General features: G+C 36.5%; 1 protein-coding gene across 1 annotated transcript in view; it reads left to right on the top strand.

Moving 5' to 3' along the window:
- Nucleotides 1-3,448: 3,448 nt before the first annotated feature.
- The window catches only part of LOC146003084 (uncharacterized), a 59,538-nt gene continuing 45,622 nt past the window's right edge, over nt 3,449-17,364 (top strand). Inside the window, exon 1 of the mRNA XM_083141252.1 lies at nt 3,449-3,734. Coding sequence (XP_082997378.1) covers nt 3,558-3,734 — 177 coding nt within the window. The 5' untranslated portion in view covers nt 3,449-3,557. The remainder of the gene's footprint in view (nt 3,735-17,364) is intronic.

Genomic DNA, 17,364 nt, shown 5'->3' with positions numbered 1-17,364 from the left:
GATATGTCACAAGTTTCTTCAGCCATAATAGCAAAATATTACCGACTTTTATTATCTGCTACCACGGAGCGCAAAACAGATCTCCCTAATATATCAATGATCTAGTTCTGAATGTCATGCGAGAGCCATTTGTAGCCCGAACGTCCCATCCACTACCCTAGTTCATGCACATCGTCTTTTGAAACTCTTTTTTAGTAAAAATTTTAACAATATTCATAATTACATACTTAGTATATACTAGTAATAAATCATGCGTTTTGCTGTTTCTGGTCATAGCCTCCCCAAAGTTGATGGTTTAGCGGTTTCAGTCCCCCAAAGTTGATGATCTAGAAAATTTTAAATGTGTATTAAAAGTTGAGTTCATGTGGCACAATTCAGAGTAAACTTTACAAGAGAAGCAAAATAATACATTAGATCCTCTTAAGCAAAATTATTTGGGGGCTCTGCCCCCACAATGTTAATATTGGAGGGCTCGAGCCCCCCCACCCCAAGCCCCATGGAGTCGGCGCCTATGCCTGCAGTAGAGGTGTGCGGGATTCGGAAAAGTCGGAACCGGGATCGGGAAAGAAAATTTCCATCCCGATCCCGACTTCCGGAAATGACTTCCCGACTTTTTGGGGTCCCAAGCAGTCTGGAAATTCCGAATGGTCATTTTAAATCGTCGTCAATTCTAGACGTTCTCTGTATTGAGGTTTTGTACCAGAAGTGCAAAAACAAACACTTAAGATGGAAATTACGGGTGGAATTCGAGATTTCAAGAGCTTTGGGAAATTTCGAAGACATCCCGTCCCGAAAATTTTCCGACTTTTTCGGGAAATTGAGAATTTTCCCCGTCCCGAATGTCGGGATTTAAAGAATTTCCCGTCCCGACCCAAAAATTTCTGTACCGCACACCCCTTCCCTGCAGTATGGTAAATCTTTGATTTGATTTTTGATTTGATTTAGTTTATTTTACTTCGCGTTTTGTGCCTCTTGGCTAATTTGCGAAGATGGGGATGAGTGATGAAATTGATGAATGGACATTCACAAACAACCAAGCCCGACCGGGATTCGAACCCTGGACCCTTGGCGTCGCAGCGCGTATGGTAAATCTTATCTCCAAAGGTAAATAAACTGTCCTTGTCGCCATTGTACTAAAAAAAATTAGTATTTTTTCTCTTTAACGACTTTAACTATAATATACTGGGAAAAGGTTGAATTTGTTTTGTTTAAAACATGTTTAAAACATGTTTTTTTACACTCATGTTTAATACTATGTTTACAACAAAAAACATGTTTTAAACAAAAAAAACAGTTTGTTTTGTTTTTTTTGTTCAAAAAAACCTGTTTCTACATCTCCGATTACGATATTAACTTCTATGTCATGTCATCAACACCTTTATTCCCTCGACCAAGACTGCCACATTCCCGTCGGTGAGGGTCAGAAAAAAGAAGAAGAAAACCGGGCGTGAATAATCTGTGACTGCTGGTGATGTAAATCAGTGTTGCCAGGTCTACTGATTTCGCAGGAGATTTCCTGATTTTCAGCAGGATCTACTGATCTCCTGACAAGTTTCAAGAAAATGTGGAAATCTCCTGATTTTTTGCTTTCTTAAATATTTATAATGAACAATTATTAAAAAAAATCGAAAGTTGATTAAAAATTTACATATTCAGCTGGTGGAATGCAAAGACCCATGAATATTCCGCAGAGAGAGAGAGGGAGGGGGGAAGAGAGGTTGGGCAGGAGGGTCATACCAGGCTTGATGATATTGGGAAAGACGCACGGCTTCGTGCATTGGGACTCCAAGAAGACGGTGTCCAAACTTTCCCCCTGGTGCGGTTTTTGTCAAAGGGGAGGCAAGTGAAAACTGGTTACAACTAAATGCCAATGTTGCCACCCACACATACGAACAAGTATTCAGTTTTATAGTAGTGTTTATTGCAAGCAAATGCTAGATACAGGTTCAGGTTTTTAACTCTGATAAAAAAGGAAGTCCACATTACAAATGCAGCCAAAGTTTATGGTTATAAGAGCTCTTAGTAAACTGTCGATTGATTGATTTGGTTTATTTTTCTGCGCATTTCTTCCACTTTTGGCTAATTGCGAAGACAAGGATGACTGATGATAAGATGAAATTAATGAAGGGACAACCATGCCCAGGCCGAGATTCGATCCCGAGACGGGATCCCTGATGTCATAGCATTGTGCTAACCACTCAGCCACGGAGGTCGGCTTAGTAAACTGCTGTTGCAAACTTATACGTCGCAGTTTTATTTCTTCTTAATCATCTCTTAACTTAGAAATAATAGTTCATGTTTTTAGAGCGTTGTTTTTTTAAGCTAATTCTGAGCGTAACTACCACTACAATTGCTCTTATGTCCCTTTATACACAATCAATACTGTGACGGTAGAAATTCTCTTTCCCGATTTTATACTAGGTAATCCTCGAATGCAAAAAGCTGATTTAATTAAAATTTACATTGTCTGGAGTAACTGGGGAAAAAGTTGAAGAAAAACCTGCTACTTGTCTAATACTGGGACACGGGTTCGAATCCCGGACTGGGCAAGGGAGCACTTTGTGAGTGTCCCTTCATCGATTTCACATCTTTACGATTAGACGAAAGTGGCAGATTCGAAGTAAAATAGAACCAAATCAATTAACCAATCTGTCCAATACTGGTTGGTTACCTTCCGTGATTGAAATAAAAGTTTTAATTCGAGGATATTTCGGGGGTTCAGGCATGATAGCCCTCCTCCATTACCATTAATGTGAGTATGCTTTGAATGTGTTGTTAAAAAAATTACATCCTGTAACTTTGGCTACTTTTAAATATAAGCAATCTAAGGTGTTATCAGGTAGAGTATTTGAAAATATGTATCCCCGAATGCGTAGTGGCTGAAGCTCAAAATCTTAGTTAACACAAAAATCACGAAATGTTTCCATAAACTTTTTAACGTCAAGTACATAAATCCACGCACAGTCAACACCATTTATTTTCGAATATTTCTGAGAAATGAACAGAAAATGGAGGTCGGATTTTTTCTAGTAATGTCACAGCTTTTTATGCAAAGTGTTGGGGCAATGCCGGCGATTAGGGGGTGGGGGGGGGCAATCCTTGCACCTCACCTCAGTTTTGGCACCCGATCGTCGCCACTGGTTGGGGGAAACTGTACCTTTACCTTAGGTCAATTAAGGGTGGGGTTATCATGCCCAAAGATCGTACCCTTTGAAGTGCAAATTCATAATAAAATTTCTATTGACATAACAGTAATAAATTTATCTTTTGACATCTAAAATTAATAATTAACGTTCAATAATGATAGTGGAAAGCTTTTCCCACTCTACCCCCCCCAGAACGTTGATAATCCGCTATTATTAGTTCTTCTGATTTTTTAAGCAGATCTCCTGATTTTTCAGGGCACGATCTCCCGATTTTTGAAAATCTGACCTGGCAACGCTGATGTAAATACAATCGGAGACGGTCGTCCTTGATACAATACAGTATTGTAAATACATAGAAAATTTTAACTTTCTACAATAGATATCATCTTCATAATATCTGGCATCAAGTATATGTATATTTTTGGCGTGGTGAAATGTAAATATTTGTGCATGAATAGAATGATGGCGTGTTCGAAATGTGTTTTCTGTTGTGAACTAACTAATTCAAACGGAAGTATAAATATTCTGATGGCAGAAGAAAACGGAATTCAAATTCAGAGCAAAATTAAGGAGTGCCTCGGCATGTGGGTAAGAATTGTGTATTTTACGATCTGAAAGTCAATTGGTGCATGCTAATATAATCATCTTGCACACACCTGTTGGACATAATGTGTATTGTAACAGTCTGCTTTGGTGGTACAAAATAGTAAGCTACCAGCAATACAAATCTTAAGAGGCCGAAATCAAAATAAGGTAAATTTCTTGTATTGGACAAACGGCTGAAATTTGCTAGTTCATTTAATTTGAAGGGTCGGGTACCCTATTCTACACCCTCGAATTTTGATTTTTTTTTTCATTATGAAGATTATGTGATCCTATTTGTGAATTTAAAAAAAAAAAATTGGAGCGCGGAAAGAAGTATTTACGACTGTACAGCCGTTTAAAGTTGCGATTTTGTCGCTTGAAATTGTTGAGTCCAAATTTCCCACCGGTTCCGGACTCCACCCCTGGGGTAATTGACTTACCGCCCCCTACCGCTACCGCGGCCCCGCCTTTATCTATAGAGTCCCTTTTAAAGGCATGTTAGAAATTGGCCGAAGTCACCTGCCCCCAACACTATTTCTGGGATTTCTCACTGTTTTCCGCATTGACACATGAACATACAAAACATGAAGGCTAAAATTAAACCAAAGAAGGTAACTTACCTCTTTTTACCAAGGCCAGGTATTGAATTGTGGGTCGAAGTTCAATTTGTAATTCCAAAAATGAAGTAACTTCTACCTTGAAAGTCTTTGTTGTCCTTTTCCACAGAATACCAACTTCCACTCCCTTCCCATCATAAAAATTAGAAGTCGCAAATTATCCCATCCCACAAGTCATTTAGAAAAAACAACCCTACCATTTACGGCATGCAGTTGCAAAAAATAATAATAATAATAATAATAATTATTTCCAATTTCTGAAGTCGCATAAATGAAATCCGATGTCTGAAATGTCCAATCCGCCAATATCACACAAATATCATATCGCAATCGCAAATGTTCCTATTCTACAAGTCAATCATAAGAAGAAAAAGAAAAAATCAGACGTGCGCCTGTGACATCAATCGATCATCCGAAATCTTCAGACTTGCGCCTGTGACATGAATGTATCATTCGCCATCAGAAAGTTCTGAAAACCCTTTTTGACGTTACGCAAGGAATTTTAATTTCATAAAAAAAACGTAAGTTTCGTAGCACGTAGATCTAAAAAATTACTTTCCGCGCTATTTAGAAACATCGTTTATTATGAAGAACTAACTTTTGTAACGAGAATATTTGAAATGTGCGAAAAATCGAGGGTGTAGAAAAGGGTACCGCAGCCAATTTGAATATTCGTACTTACGTATTCTGCATTGCTGAAGGTGGCATTTAACTTATTTCATGGAAATAAGCTCTATTTGCAACATATCGAGTATGTTTTCTTCGTTTCTTTTTGCCTTCGGTAACATGCAAAATGGCGTTCACAGTTTCACTACCGTACTCGGCATGCAGTGTTTGCACCACACTTCACCCAAAAATACCTACGTAGCCCCACAAACCATTGACGCATAGCCCCACGAACCATTTCCGGTAAGGTTAGGTTAGGTAGGGTCACGTATAGGTTACAATAGTTAAAAATTGGTTTCAGAAAAAAAATATGCATAGCCCCACAAACCATTTGCGGAAACGTACCTTCTTCTGTTACAAAAACACGTGTTTGGAAACACTGACCGGGATTACGTCATCACACACAGGCTACATCTACCTGGAAGTAAATGGATGCAACAGCTTTCGTGCATTGGTCACACATTTATATCGAAAAATAGATGATTTAACTGCAAAATTCAATGAACGATGCGAGAAAACACTTCCCCCGAACTTCCACAAGTATAAAGAAACTGCATTCGGTAAGTAATTTCTCCTGTAAATTTGAAGAAATCCGGGTAACAATAGTATAAGCCGGAGACGGATTTCTTAAAATTTACAGGAGAAAAGATGAGAAAGTTCTTACGGAATTGCGTTCTTGGGGACTTTCTGAAGCCGGGGAAATTGTTTTTTAGAATCGTGCAACGTATTTTGCCTGTAAATAAGGTATTTTTCGTCAATCATGCATCTCCGTTCTACGATAGCTCGTGCCGCCATTACCGTCGACTACGTGAATCAACTGTTCCGTACGTTCGATTATGTAACCCCCTCACAGTGTAGCAACCACGTGGAAAAGATGACGTGTGAGCAGTTTTTTTTTCCAATGTAAGGTAAGACTCTAGTTTACGTCCTTTTCCTAAGGAATACGTGTCATATATCATTGGAAAGCTTATTTTATAGCGAATTCAACAACGTAAATCCCAAAGCGAGCAAAAATTTCCTGAAGGAGTAAATCGAGAAAAACCGATGTTGTCCGTATATGCGCAATTGAATGTACTGAGGAATTTTTTAGATGATGAAGCACATATTTAGGGGTGAAATGAGTGCTAATGGAACCTAACCTAACCTCGTAGTCATACCTCGACCTCGTGAAAGGATAGTGGGGCTATCGTGAACAGAAAGTGTAAAAAGAAAAAGGTACTTTATTTATTTATTTATTTATTTATTTATTCAAAGTTTCAGATACAGCACTTTTAAGGCCATTTTACACTGAAAACTCTAACAAATAACAAGAACAAGTCAAGGTGGTTTAAGGTAAAAACAAGAAAAGTTAAATATAAACATAAGGCATAAACAAGGAAACAAAGATTTACATATTCATTTTTAGGGAAGATCGGAAAATGCTTTCAGGGGCAAAAATGTCTATGTTTGTGGGTAAATTATTGTAGAACTGGGGCAGCCTGTGGAATAGAGCGCGCTGTATAAGGGAAAGCCTAGCTGTGGAGGTGTGGAACAATTCAGTGTTTCGGGTCGATCGAGAGGGAACTCTGAAGTTGAATTCTGTAAGAAGAGATTCAGATCTTAATTTCCCATTGATGATTTTATAGAAAAAATTCATATCGGCCATATCGCGTCGGGTCTGCAGTAACTGAATGTTCAAAGTAGTCAGGATGTCAGGTTTCTGAAGATGCCGCAAAGAAGGAATTCTATGACGAACAATGGCGGTAAGGAAGCTGAGGACGGAATCCATGCTAGAAAGATTTGTATTGGAAGCCATGGCCCAGACTGGAGAACAGTATTCGAGAATCGGAGAAATGAATGACTTGAAAAACAGGCTAAGAGAAGTTGGAGTATCAATTTCAGTGAATCTGTACAGGAGGCCTAAGAGGCGAACCCGAACAGATGCTGGGTGCCGCACCACGATCGCGCACCGCGAACGCAAAGAAGCAATCACCATGCACATAAGGACGTAAAGTAGAGTGTAGCCTCAATTTTCACTTAAAAACCTTTTGTGAATAGTTTGTGCGGCATTTATCGGTTCATAAGTTTAGAAACACTGCACATTAGCTGACGATAGACAACGTGAGTCAAAATTTGCGTGCCAAATTAGCAACGACCAATAAATGATTATAATGTTAAAAATAACACTTTTTTCATGGGAAAAAAAGTGATCCCCAGCTTGAAAAATCTTCCGCTATGAATATGAGGTAAGTAGCAATGAATGATTTTTATTTGAAAACAAACGAGTTTAATGCGTCTCCGGCTTATACTACTGGTACCGAAATCCGTTTGTCCGATACGAGAAATTTACCCAAAATAACGTTAATATTCGCAGAACCCTTACAAAATTGCTAAATTGGAAACGTTGGAAGGTATTTGCTATGTTGTTCACAGCACCTCAATTTCACTTGATGCAAAATTGGACCCAATAAACATTATGGCAAGGACTGAACGGTGTATAAGCAAGATACATACGATTGCTTGCAAGAAGGGGAAGGTAACCCAAGCTTTGTATTCTTATATAATTCACCTGCAAAGTAAATGCTGCGCAAAATTTCCAAGGTTGCGCACACATAAATAAACAGTGTTACGATTATCAATATTAATGCATTTACCACTAACTACACATGTTACATATGCCCACACTTGTTGGTTGATATGGCAAGGTCAAATTGTCGTACACAAACTTCAATTTGTAACAATTTGACAACTTTATTCAATTATATCTTTCTTCAACAATAACAATTCTATTACTTGTATGGTATAGTGAAAACACATTTCTTTATATATTTACATTAGAACTACTTCCGGAACTGAGTTTCTGTAGACTTTCGGAAGCTCGTGGAAGTGTTTTCTCCCTTCGTTCAACTTATTCGGCTGGTAAATCATGTATTTTTCGACATTAATGTATCTCCGATGTATAGCTCTTGCCACCATTACTGTTGACTACGTGAATCAAATGTTCCATGCATTCGATGTGACCCACTGTTAGTGTAGCAACCACACGGTTGTTTTACAAGATGACATGTGAGCGGTTTTTTTTTTTTTCCCCAATTTAATTTTCTGTTTGCCTAACCTAACCTTCTGTGAATGGTTTGTGGATCAATTTTTGCTTAAAAACCTTCTATGAATAGTTTGTGTGGCATTTTCGGGTAATAAGTTTGGAAACACTGCATATCAGCTGACGATAGACAATGTGAGTCAAGATCAAGACTTGCCCGCCATATTGTGTGTAACGAAAGTAAATTGGCAACGAACAATAAATACTTGCAATGTGAAAAATTACCTTTTTTCAGTGAAAAAAAGCAAAATCCCACATTCAAAAATGTTCTGCTATGCATTACAGGTAAGTACAAATGTAAATAATTAGGAAATAATCGAGTGAAATGTGTTTTCACTATACCATACTGTTACCCTCGTAGATTCGCTACGTCTTTAATAACTTTCGATACAACAATAAGGCGCAACAAGAAAGCGACACAAATACTTTTGCATAATCTCGCATTTTGCACTTTTTTTACGAATGTAAGAATCAATGTAGTTTTACATGGTTGCACAACAAGAAAACTGCAACTTGCCAAAAAACCGTGTTTAATCATGTAACGTGTAAGTTTGTTTAAAATTAAATACAATTTTGTCCAGCAAATTCAGTTTTAGTCAACTAGTGTTCAACACTTCAAATTCAAAACTTATAAATCGAGACCATTTTAGTACTTTGGCTTTCATTGCATTACTCTTATCTTGTCTTAAGACTAACAAGGGGGAACAACATTAATTAGATGTTCATTCAAAGGTAAGTTTAAGGTAAATTTTACTTTCTTTTATTCAGCGGTACTCAAGCAAGAACGAGACATTGAAAATCACCACAGTTGCAATTTGCCAAAAGTGGGTTGGTGCGACGATTTGCACTTCTTACTAATTTTTATTTTTTTAGCAACAGTTTTATCACCTGACTATCTACTCATGATAACTAATCCTTATTTCTCGTCTAATTAACAGTTTTGTGTTCGTAGATTTCCATTTAACGAGAATTCCAACACTACGTAGAATTTCACTAGTAAGTACCTTTTCAAAATATGCGTTCGTGAATGCATGTGAGCAATTTCATTGGGGAGTTCATTTAACTACGTCTCGCAAAAATGACTTTAGTTGGACGCATCTTAATCTACTGTAGAACAGGTTTTGTGCGGGGTATCACCTGCACTATGTCACTCTTTCCAACAGTCAGGAAGATTGGATTACAACTAAATACTGCGGGCACACTTTAGAAATGTAGTTTCATACCTTTTTAGAAGTTGAACATGATGTTCGCCGGTATTTGTATAGCCTTCAGTCCTCTTTACTTGCGTAATCCAAAACTCGTAGATCGCCAAGAAGATTTGACCAATTTCTCATGTTTCGCCTATGCGTAAACTTCGTACGGTAAGACTGCAGAATATGGGCTGCTTAGGAGGAACGCGGTTCATAAATTTTTCGTAATGTTTTGTAGTTAGTAATTGGGGAAAGTAAGTTTGAAGGTGCGGAAAAAAAAATTCTTTAAAAAAAATGAGAAATACGTATCCAGGTTGGGCACTCTTGGAAAGGAAAAAGTGACTTGTGAAAGCAAAAAATACCTACATTGTTACTTAGCTAGGTTTAGTTCTCTTAGCCTGAATAATAATTTGTCATTGTATTATGCTAATGAAACCTAACCTAACCGTGTAGGCATTGCTCATCGAAATAATGAAAGAAACTGTGCATGAACGAATAGAGAAATGCATTGCTTTTAGTAGCAGAAAAACATTTTTCAATGGTATTGGTACCCAACCTAACAGGCCTAACCACACATGAATTTTTGTGTGGTTTGCTTTAACAGTGGTCTAAATCAGGGGTAGACGAAACTAAAAATAATTAATGAACTTGCCTCTTTTCTTGAGAAGCCAACTTCTCCCCCTCCCCCAAAAGTTGAGCCTAAGAAAACTGAATCCAACTGAGATACAGCTACACATTTTGATATGTGACCTTAAAACATCTAATTTACGAGTGATGTTCCGAAAGTAAGTTTTGTCATTTTTTTTTCACAGGGAAGCTTTATTACAAACAGAAGAATACAATGTCATAACAAAATACAATCTTTTGGCTATTTTTCCACATAATCGCCACCGACATTGATATATTTGTTGTACTGTGAAATCAATTTGAAGAGACCCTCCTGGTAAAAATCTGTGCCCAGCGATTTAAGGAACTTCTTCACAGCCTGTTGCACCTCTTCGTTGCTTCCGAAGCGACGTCCCGATCGTGCTGACTTCAATGCAGAAAAAAGGTGGAAGTCTGATGGGGCAAGATCGGGGCTGTAGGCCAGGTGATTCAATCTCTCCCATCCCAGACGACGAATGTGTTCTGCAGTGGCCATTGTAGTGTGGGGTCTCTTGTGTCAAATGGTGGACTTCAGTTTGCCTAGTGTGTGGCAATAGCGTGCCGCACTTCCATTTGTGACCAAGTTTCCAGCACACGTCTTTCTGCCATACTGATTTGCACTTGAATGAGCTTGGGCATGTCGGTCTGCTGCTTATCTGTATTCTTTGGCACTCTGCGCATGCGCCATCGCTCCTCTGCTCTCGCTTCTCCCATCATCAATTCAGGAAAGATTATCTTTTGTTTTGGCAATGTGGCTTTTTTCACTTTGTAATACAGCTTCCCTGTGAAAAAAATGATGAAACTTACTTTCGGAATGTCCCTCATATTAATTGAAAGAGGATTAAAAGTAGTAAATTAATTCCAATATATATATATATATATATATATATATATATATATATATATATATATATATATATATATATATATATATATATTCTAATATGTAGCTCACTCTACCATATCTCTGAAGATTGTAAAGTTTTGCTAGCAACAGGATCAAAATTTATAATGGGGTGATTTAATGATAAACAGGATAAGGAAACAAGCAAACAACTAAAACATAAACTGTCGTCATTAATTTTAAAAAAATGTAATGGAAATATCCATAAGAGAACTTGTTTTCTCAGAAGTGCTTCAAATAATAGTTACTTTCACACTAAATCAATAAATCTATTTTTAAAAATAAACTATTATTTTGTGAAAAACTCATTTTTCAAAGCATTTTGTGAGAATAACTGCATGTTGATGGTTATCTCCCTACATTTTCAGTCATATAAATCAGAGCTCATCTCAACATCTCGAAATGAGGTCTCAAGCAATAAAACTTTGTATAATTGTCATTTGTCAAGTAACATTATAAATATAAAAATAGTATTATAAGTATTCATTTCATCTAAAATTTAAATTAAAACTTATAACAAACATTACCCAATATTACACTATATATAATACTATAGTTTGATTCAGGAATATTTTTAAGACTGCTAACTAGTAGTTAGTTGGATTCCAAACCTTGGGGGATTCGGGGGGGGGGGGGGAGGACAGTTAATTTTCTTATTAGACAAGAGTTAGCATTAAGAGGCCATAGTGCGAAGCAAAAAAGTAAAAAAAAGTTGGAGGTATTAGTCCCAATATATCGCCGCATTGCTTCTAACTCACAGTTATTCTCATAAAGTATTACAAGATTATTTTTTTCTCAAACATTCCCGACATTCGTCATTTTCCCCCTTTAATTCTTTTGGCTAACACAGGTTTTCACAACACACCCACATCTCGTCCCCATGAACGTGGCTAAAAATATGGAAACAGTAACGTATAAATTAGCAATAACATCACAAAACGAAGCAGTGGATATTCAAGTGGAATATCATCGGACTCTGAACAGTAAGTATGTATATCCTTTAGCGCGACACAAGTGAAAAGTCTCATCATAAGGATGCTGCAGCTCAGTTCATTGCTGATGCAGGACAAATTTCAATCTAAATTTTCTCCCTTATATCAAAAAACACCTCGATAAAACTTTCTCAGTATGAAGAGGAAGGTATTTAAAAATATCCAAAAATGAGGAAAATCGATTTTGGGGTGTTTTGAGCTGTTCAAACTTGAAATTTGAACATTTGAACAGTGTGTTCAAATTTTACTAAGTTTCAACATTTGATCATCTCATAATATACAACCATCTTTCCTCTTTACAACGAGCTCAAGAACGCTTCTGTTTCTTCATTCGTTCCCGAGATATACTTAATTGAAAGGAGCATGTTGCTCAAAAATGACATTTTGAACAACCGTCATATAATTCGTAATAATCATATTTCAGCAAAATCCATTCACATTTGTCGGTTTTGGAGCAAAGCAAAGCTGTGTACCAAATATCATCAAAATCGGTAACTACGAGGGCCTGCTTTGAGATGGAATGACCCATATATATTTTTAATTTAGAATTTAATTTGAATATTTGGGTGCCAGGTTAAAATTTCAGGTGCTATGGCGACTGTGCACTAGAGTTCTGCATTGAGGGCTCTTTGCTCGAGCATCTTAATAATTTGCACAGATGACGCTAGATAGCATATGGAATTGTCTGAACACTCGAACAATCAAAACGATTGGTATGTGTTTGAAGCCCAGTAGTTCACGTACAACCATAATTTGTCTGTGGTAGTGGGCCCTTAAATATGGATCACGATGTGAAAGGTGCAGTGAAATTGAAACTTAACTGAACATAATCATGATATCCATGTTAAAATGTAGTTCTGTCAATTTTACCAATACATAGTGATATATGAAAATGAAGTAGATAATTGTGAGCTGAAGCTACCATGGTGGATTAATGTCACATTGCACAGTGATCCAAAATGCTCAAGAAAAGGCAAAAATCAGGAGCTCGCTATTTGACCCCTAAATCAATACAAACATGTAAGGAAAAATTGACACTTTGGGCATGCAGAATTCACATGAGATTTATTATCTAGATTTTTATTCAAGAAGTATAATTTTAACCTATTTCAATACACATTTGGGACCACAGTAATTCTAAACAATACACTTGGATGATTAAAATACATTCCCAGAAATAGACTAAATAATAATAATAATGTGAAGTATCATTAATATCAATTTATGCACAATACATTTTAATGCCATGAGAACAGACTTCCTACCAAATCACTTTGAGAAAAATTAATCTATTTTAAGGCATTAAATAATATTTATTCACTATTTCTGATACCTTTCCTTATCCTTCCTCCTTTGTATGTGCTTCGATTGCGAATATGAGTTCCTTAGATGTATTTTCCCACCAAAGTTCTTCAGTTTATCACTTTTTATTTCTGTTGCTACTTTCTTCAAAACTGACACTGGTTTTGAGAGTGCATAGAGTAGAAGAAAAAGCAACTGCAAACACCCCATTTTTTAAAGCCAACTGAAATTATTTTTAAGAAATTTGATTCTTTTTGGCAACAATTTTAATTTCCTTAAAATACTTTGCTGCAGAGACATGTGAATGGGTAAGAATGACGCAAGTGATTCTGAAATATTTTTTTCATCTTTACCAATGAGTTACCCTTCTCAGTACCTTTCCAGTGAACCCTTCAGAATGCCATGATCTGGAGCCAGCTGTGAGACTTTGTTCGTGGTTCACAAAATTACATCTGACACTGAATATGCAAAAACAGGAGTCCCTCAAGGCTCCATCTCAGAGGCCCGCTACGGTTCATGCTATATACCAATGATTTACCCGCCCCAGACAATACAAATATTTTAACATATGCAGATCAAACAACCATAACTTGCAGTGCAAAAAGAACAATTAGAAATACAAACCATATAAACTATCAAAAAACAATGTATGTGTTTTTTAATCCTGGAAATAAACTCAATTTTGACAATATAAACTTACAAATAGATGATAATCAAAACAATTATGAAAATCCAGTAAAATTTTTAGGTTTAGTTATTGATGACAAATTAACATGGGCATATCATAGTGACCAGGTATACAAAAAAGTAGGGAAAAACTTATATCTCCTAAAACTCCTAACACAATATCATGTGTCTGAAATAAGCACAAATCTTTACTACGGACTTGTATATCCATACCTAGAATATTGCATAATAGCATGTTGAGGAGCTGCACAGGAATACACTCAAAGACTGCTTACTCTACAGAAAAGAGCAATACGGTATATGGTCAAAATAGATAATTATTTAGAGAAAATAAAATTATGACCATATATTCCCTATATATTTATAAAGTAATTGAATATGTACTAAAACACAGTAAATTAGATAAAAATTTGTCCGTCCATCACCACTACACACATCAAAAAGAGAATTTCCACATGCAAGCACACAGACTTGCTCTTTCAGACAAATCACCTCATGTTGAAGAAATAAAATACCACAACAAACTTCCCACACACATCAAACAAGTTACAGAAACTGAAAGCATTTAACAGATACACCTCTATATAATCTGAATTTAAATAGTTAAACTTGATTAGTAAATTGCAGCATCTAAATTACTTTGATATTGTATGTCTCTTATATTGGATTTTCACCTTAACAAGTTTAGTGTGAGACACTTATAACTGTTTAACCCATATGATTTATTTGTATTTGTGTTTGTTCTCTTCATTGTAATCCTACTCCATTTGTAATATTTAGTATTGTATGATGTTTTCCACACCCTTGGATATAGGTCTACTGAAATAAAGAATTTATTATTATTATTATTTCTCTCATAGGGTCATAAAAGCACTTCCTGTGTAAAATTCACTATACCTGCACACCTGTGTTTCAGTTTGGTATTTAAACATGCCATTTTTTTCCTCATTTTTCTCACTTCTGAAATACAATAAAATCAATGCTTTAAAGTAATTGGGTCATTCCATGCCAAACAATTCAATGGTTGTTTCATGCTCATTTTAGAAAAAAATCATTTTTAGTACATACATTTGTACATGTTTCTAGATATCAAAACCAATGTTCAAAATATATTATTGTCTTTAGTTCTCCTGGAGTAGCCATTTTTCCAACATGGCGCATGGCTTTCTTTGCTCATTTAGCACTTTTCAGAAACCTTAATATCTCAAAAACCATTAGAGCTAGAGACTTGAAACAAAATTCATTTTGTAGCTAATAAAGTATACTGTCTATGATATTCAAGTATGTTTTGCTTAAAATGTCATCCTAAGTACGAAAATTATGGTGGAAATTGTGCTAAAGATATTTAAAAAATTAGATTTTTAATCCCGATTTTTTTCAATGAACGTGTTTAGTCAAAGGCTTGATCTTTTTTCATGTGTAGACCTGCCTGCAGGGTGTCTGTAAGTAAAATATCAGTGCTTAGAAATTCAACCCCTTTTTTACAGCATGGGCTCAAACATGGCCGTTCATTGAATTTTAACAGTTTTCTGGGTTAAATATCTCAGATGGGTCCTCTTGAAAAATTCTGAAATTTGGCATAAAGGAAGCCCTGCATGAACCTAACTCACAGTAAAAATCTCAACTTTTAGATTCAACTCGTGTTGGTCAATATAATGTAATGTATGTCACCTAATTTCTGACATTGCAAAGTAAGGCTAAACTACATTCCATACTTACAATAATGAAGTATTTTCTTTCTCTTCTTTAAATTTGGGTTAAATAAAGTCTCAGAAAATATAGTAACATCTTGTCTTAATACTTGACTTACCAGAAATTGAAATTACAATGTATGGCAATTGAAAATCTGCAAAATCTCATTGCGAAAGGTTAGATTTATTAGGTATCAATGGCCAGTTGGTGTTGTCAGCTCCAGTTTCATATTCATTCTCTTTATTAAATCAGGCAGAATTCTTTGTTCTTTCACTAAGTTCCTAAGTAAATTATCAGAAATATTCAATTCATCACATATATTTTTTTCTTGACCAAGTTGTAGCAATCAAACTGATGATTCTGACCTTTTCAACATTAGTTTTTCCTAATTTACATTTTTCTTCTTATAATTTCAATTATATGATTGTACTGGCCGTTCCTTTTCTTCAGTTCTAATGCTTTGTGAAAAGCAACGTTCCAGTTTCCTTTGCACTCCTTGTATGATGTGAATAGTTTTTCGAGCAAGAGCACTTTATTGTTGCTCTTTAGTTTTGAAACTGGAGACACATCAAAAACAGAACAGACTTCATCTATTTCCTTTAGTTTTTCTTGTGTTGGCACAATAACTTTCCATTCTGGCATTTAAGTGAGTCACTTTCTCCAGATATGAAAATTTTACTCCAACATGTCAGGCATATTGATTTAACTGGTATAAGGCTTGCCTGACACTTTTTTGCCTTACCATATGATGCAAATTGATTTTAAAAATTCCCTTACTTAACTTTTTCTTTAAGTGGTAGGCACAACATACTTTACCATATAAAAATCTATTTTCGATGGTATTTGCAAATTGTCTCTAATTGTCTTGACCTAAGAAGTATTTTATCATTTTCACTGAGTTCGTTAACAATAATTAGGTCTTTGGGAACCTTACCAAAAGTGTATTTGTGACAGTCCTCTCCAGTTAAAAATTCTACAGAACACTCCATTTCCAGTCACTGATAACGATTATTCACAAGTCACTACTCTCGGCACATTAGGCAAAGGAAGAATGACAGCAGAGATTGTCCATGCACAGATCAATTTCAGGCTTCACTCACGTCTACTTCAACGAATGTCTTTTCTTGAGGATATATATATATATATATATATATATATATATATGGATAAAAGCAAGGAGGGCCAAAAAGGCTAAGTAAAAATCAAAGAAGGTAAAAGGAAACACTCACCGGACAGTAGAAAAATTCAAAATTTTCGCTAATTTCATAGCATCATCGGTGTGAGAGGAAATAGACGGAACCGGAAGTTGGGGCACTGCAGAGTTGCCATGTCCCCATCGAAGAAGAAGCGGTGCGTAGAACGAAAAAAACACTGTTTCGTCACCAGGCTCGTCGTAAACTGTGAGTGTGTAGGAAGAGTTGGGAGGGCAGGAGGGATGGGATGGTTTGGGGGGGAAGGTGGGTGAGGGATGGGCATTACTGGGTGGCCTTGTTCAGGGAAGGTGGAGTGGTTGCACTCATGGCCGATATATAGGCCCTTTCCCATCTTTTGCGAACAGAGGTGTTGGCTGGTTTGGGTAGGAGATGGATGATCGCTACCCGGAAGCAGTCGTTGAAACTGATGTTGTGGTGGTTGGTGTGGACGGCGACAGTGAAGTCCAGGTTGTGGGTGGAGGAGCGGTGGTTATTGATGCGGAGGTTGAGGGCTGTTGATGTTTCCCCCCAGGTAAAAATCACCACAGATGTTGCAGGTGAGGATGTATATAAGGTTTGAGGCATGGCAGGTCCCTTTGGGATGAAGGGTAAATTTGCCAGTGGCCGTGTGCACCCGGAGGGTGTGAGAAGTGATGAGGATGGGGC

Source organism: Lepisma saccharinum, chromosome 19, assembly GCF_977018435.1.
Source record: "Lepisma saccharinum chromosome 19, izLepSacc3.1, whole genome shotgun sequence".
NCBI classification, from domain to species: domain Eukaryota; kingdom Metazoa; phylum Arthropoda; class Insecta; order Zygentoma; family Lepismatidae; genus Lepisma; species Lepisma saccharinum.
Note: the sequence above shows the minus strand (reverse complement) of the source record. Positions and strands in the feature narration are given on the sequence as shown.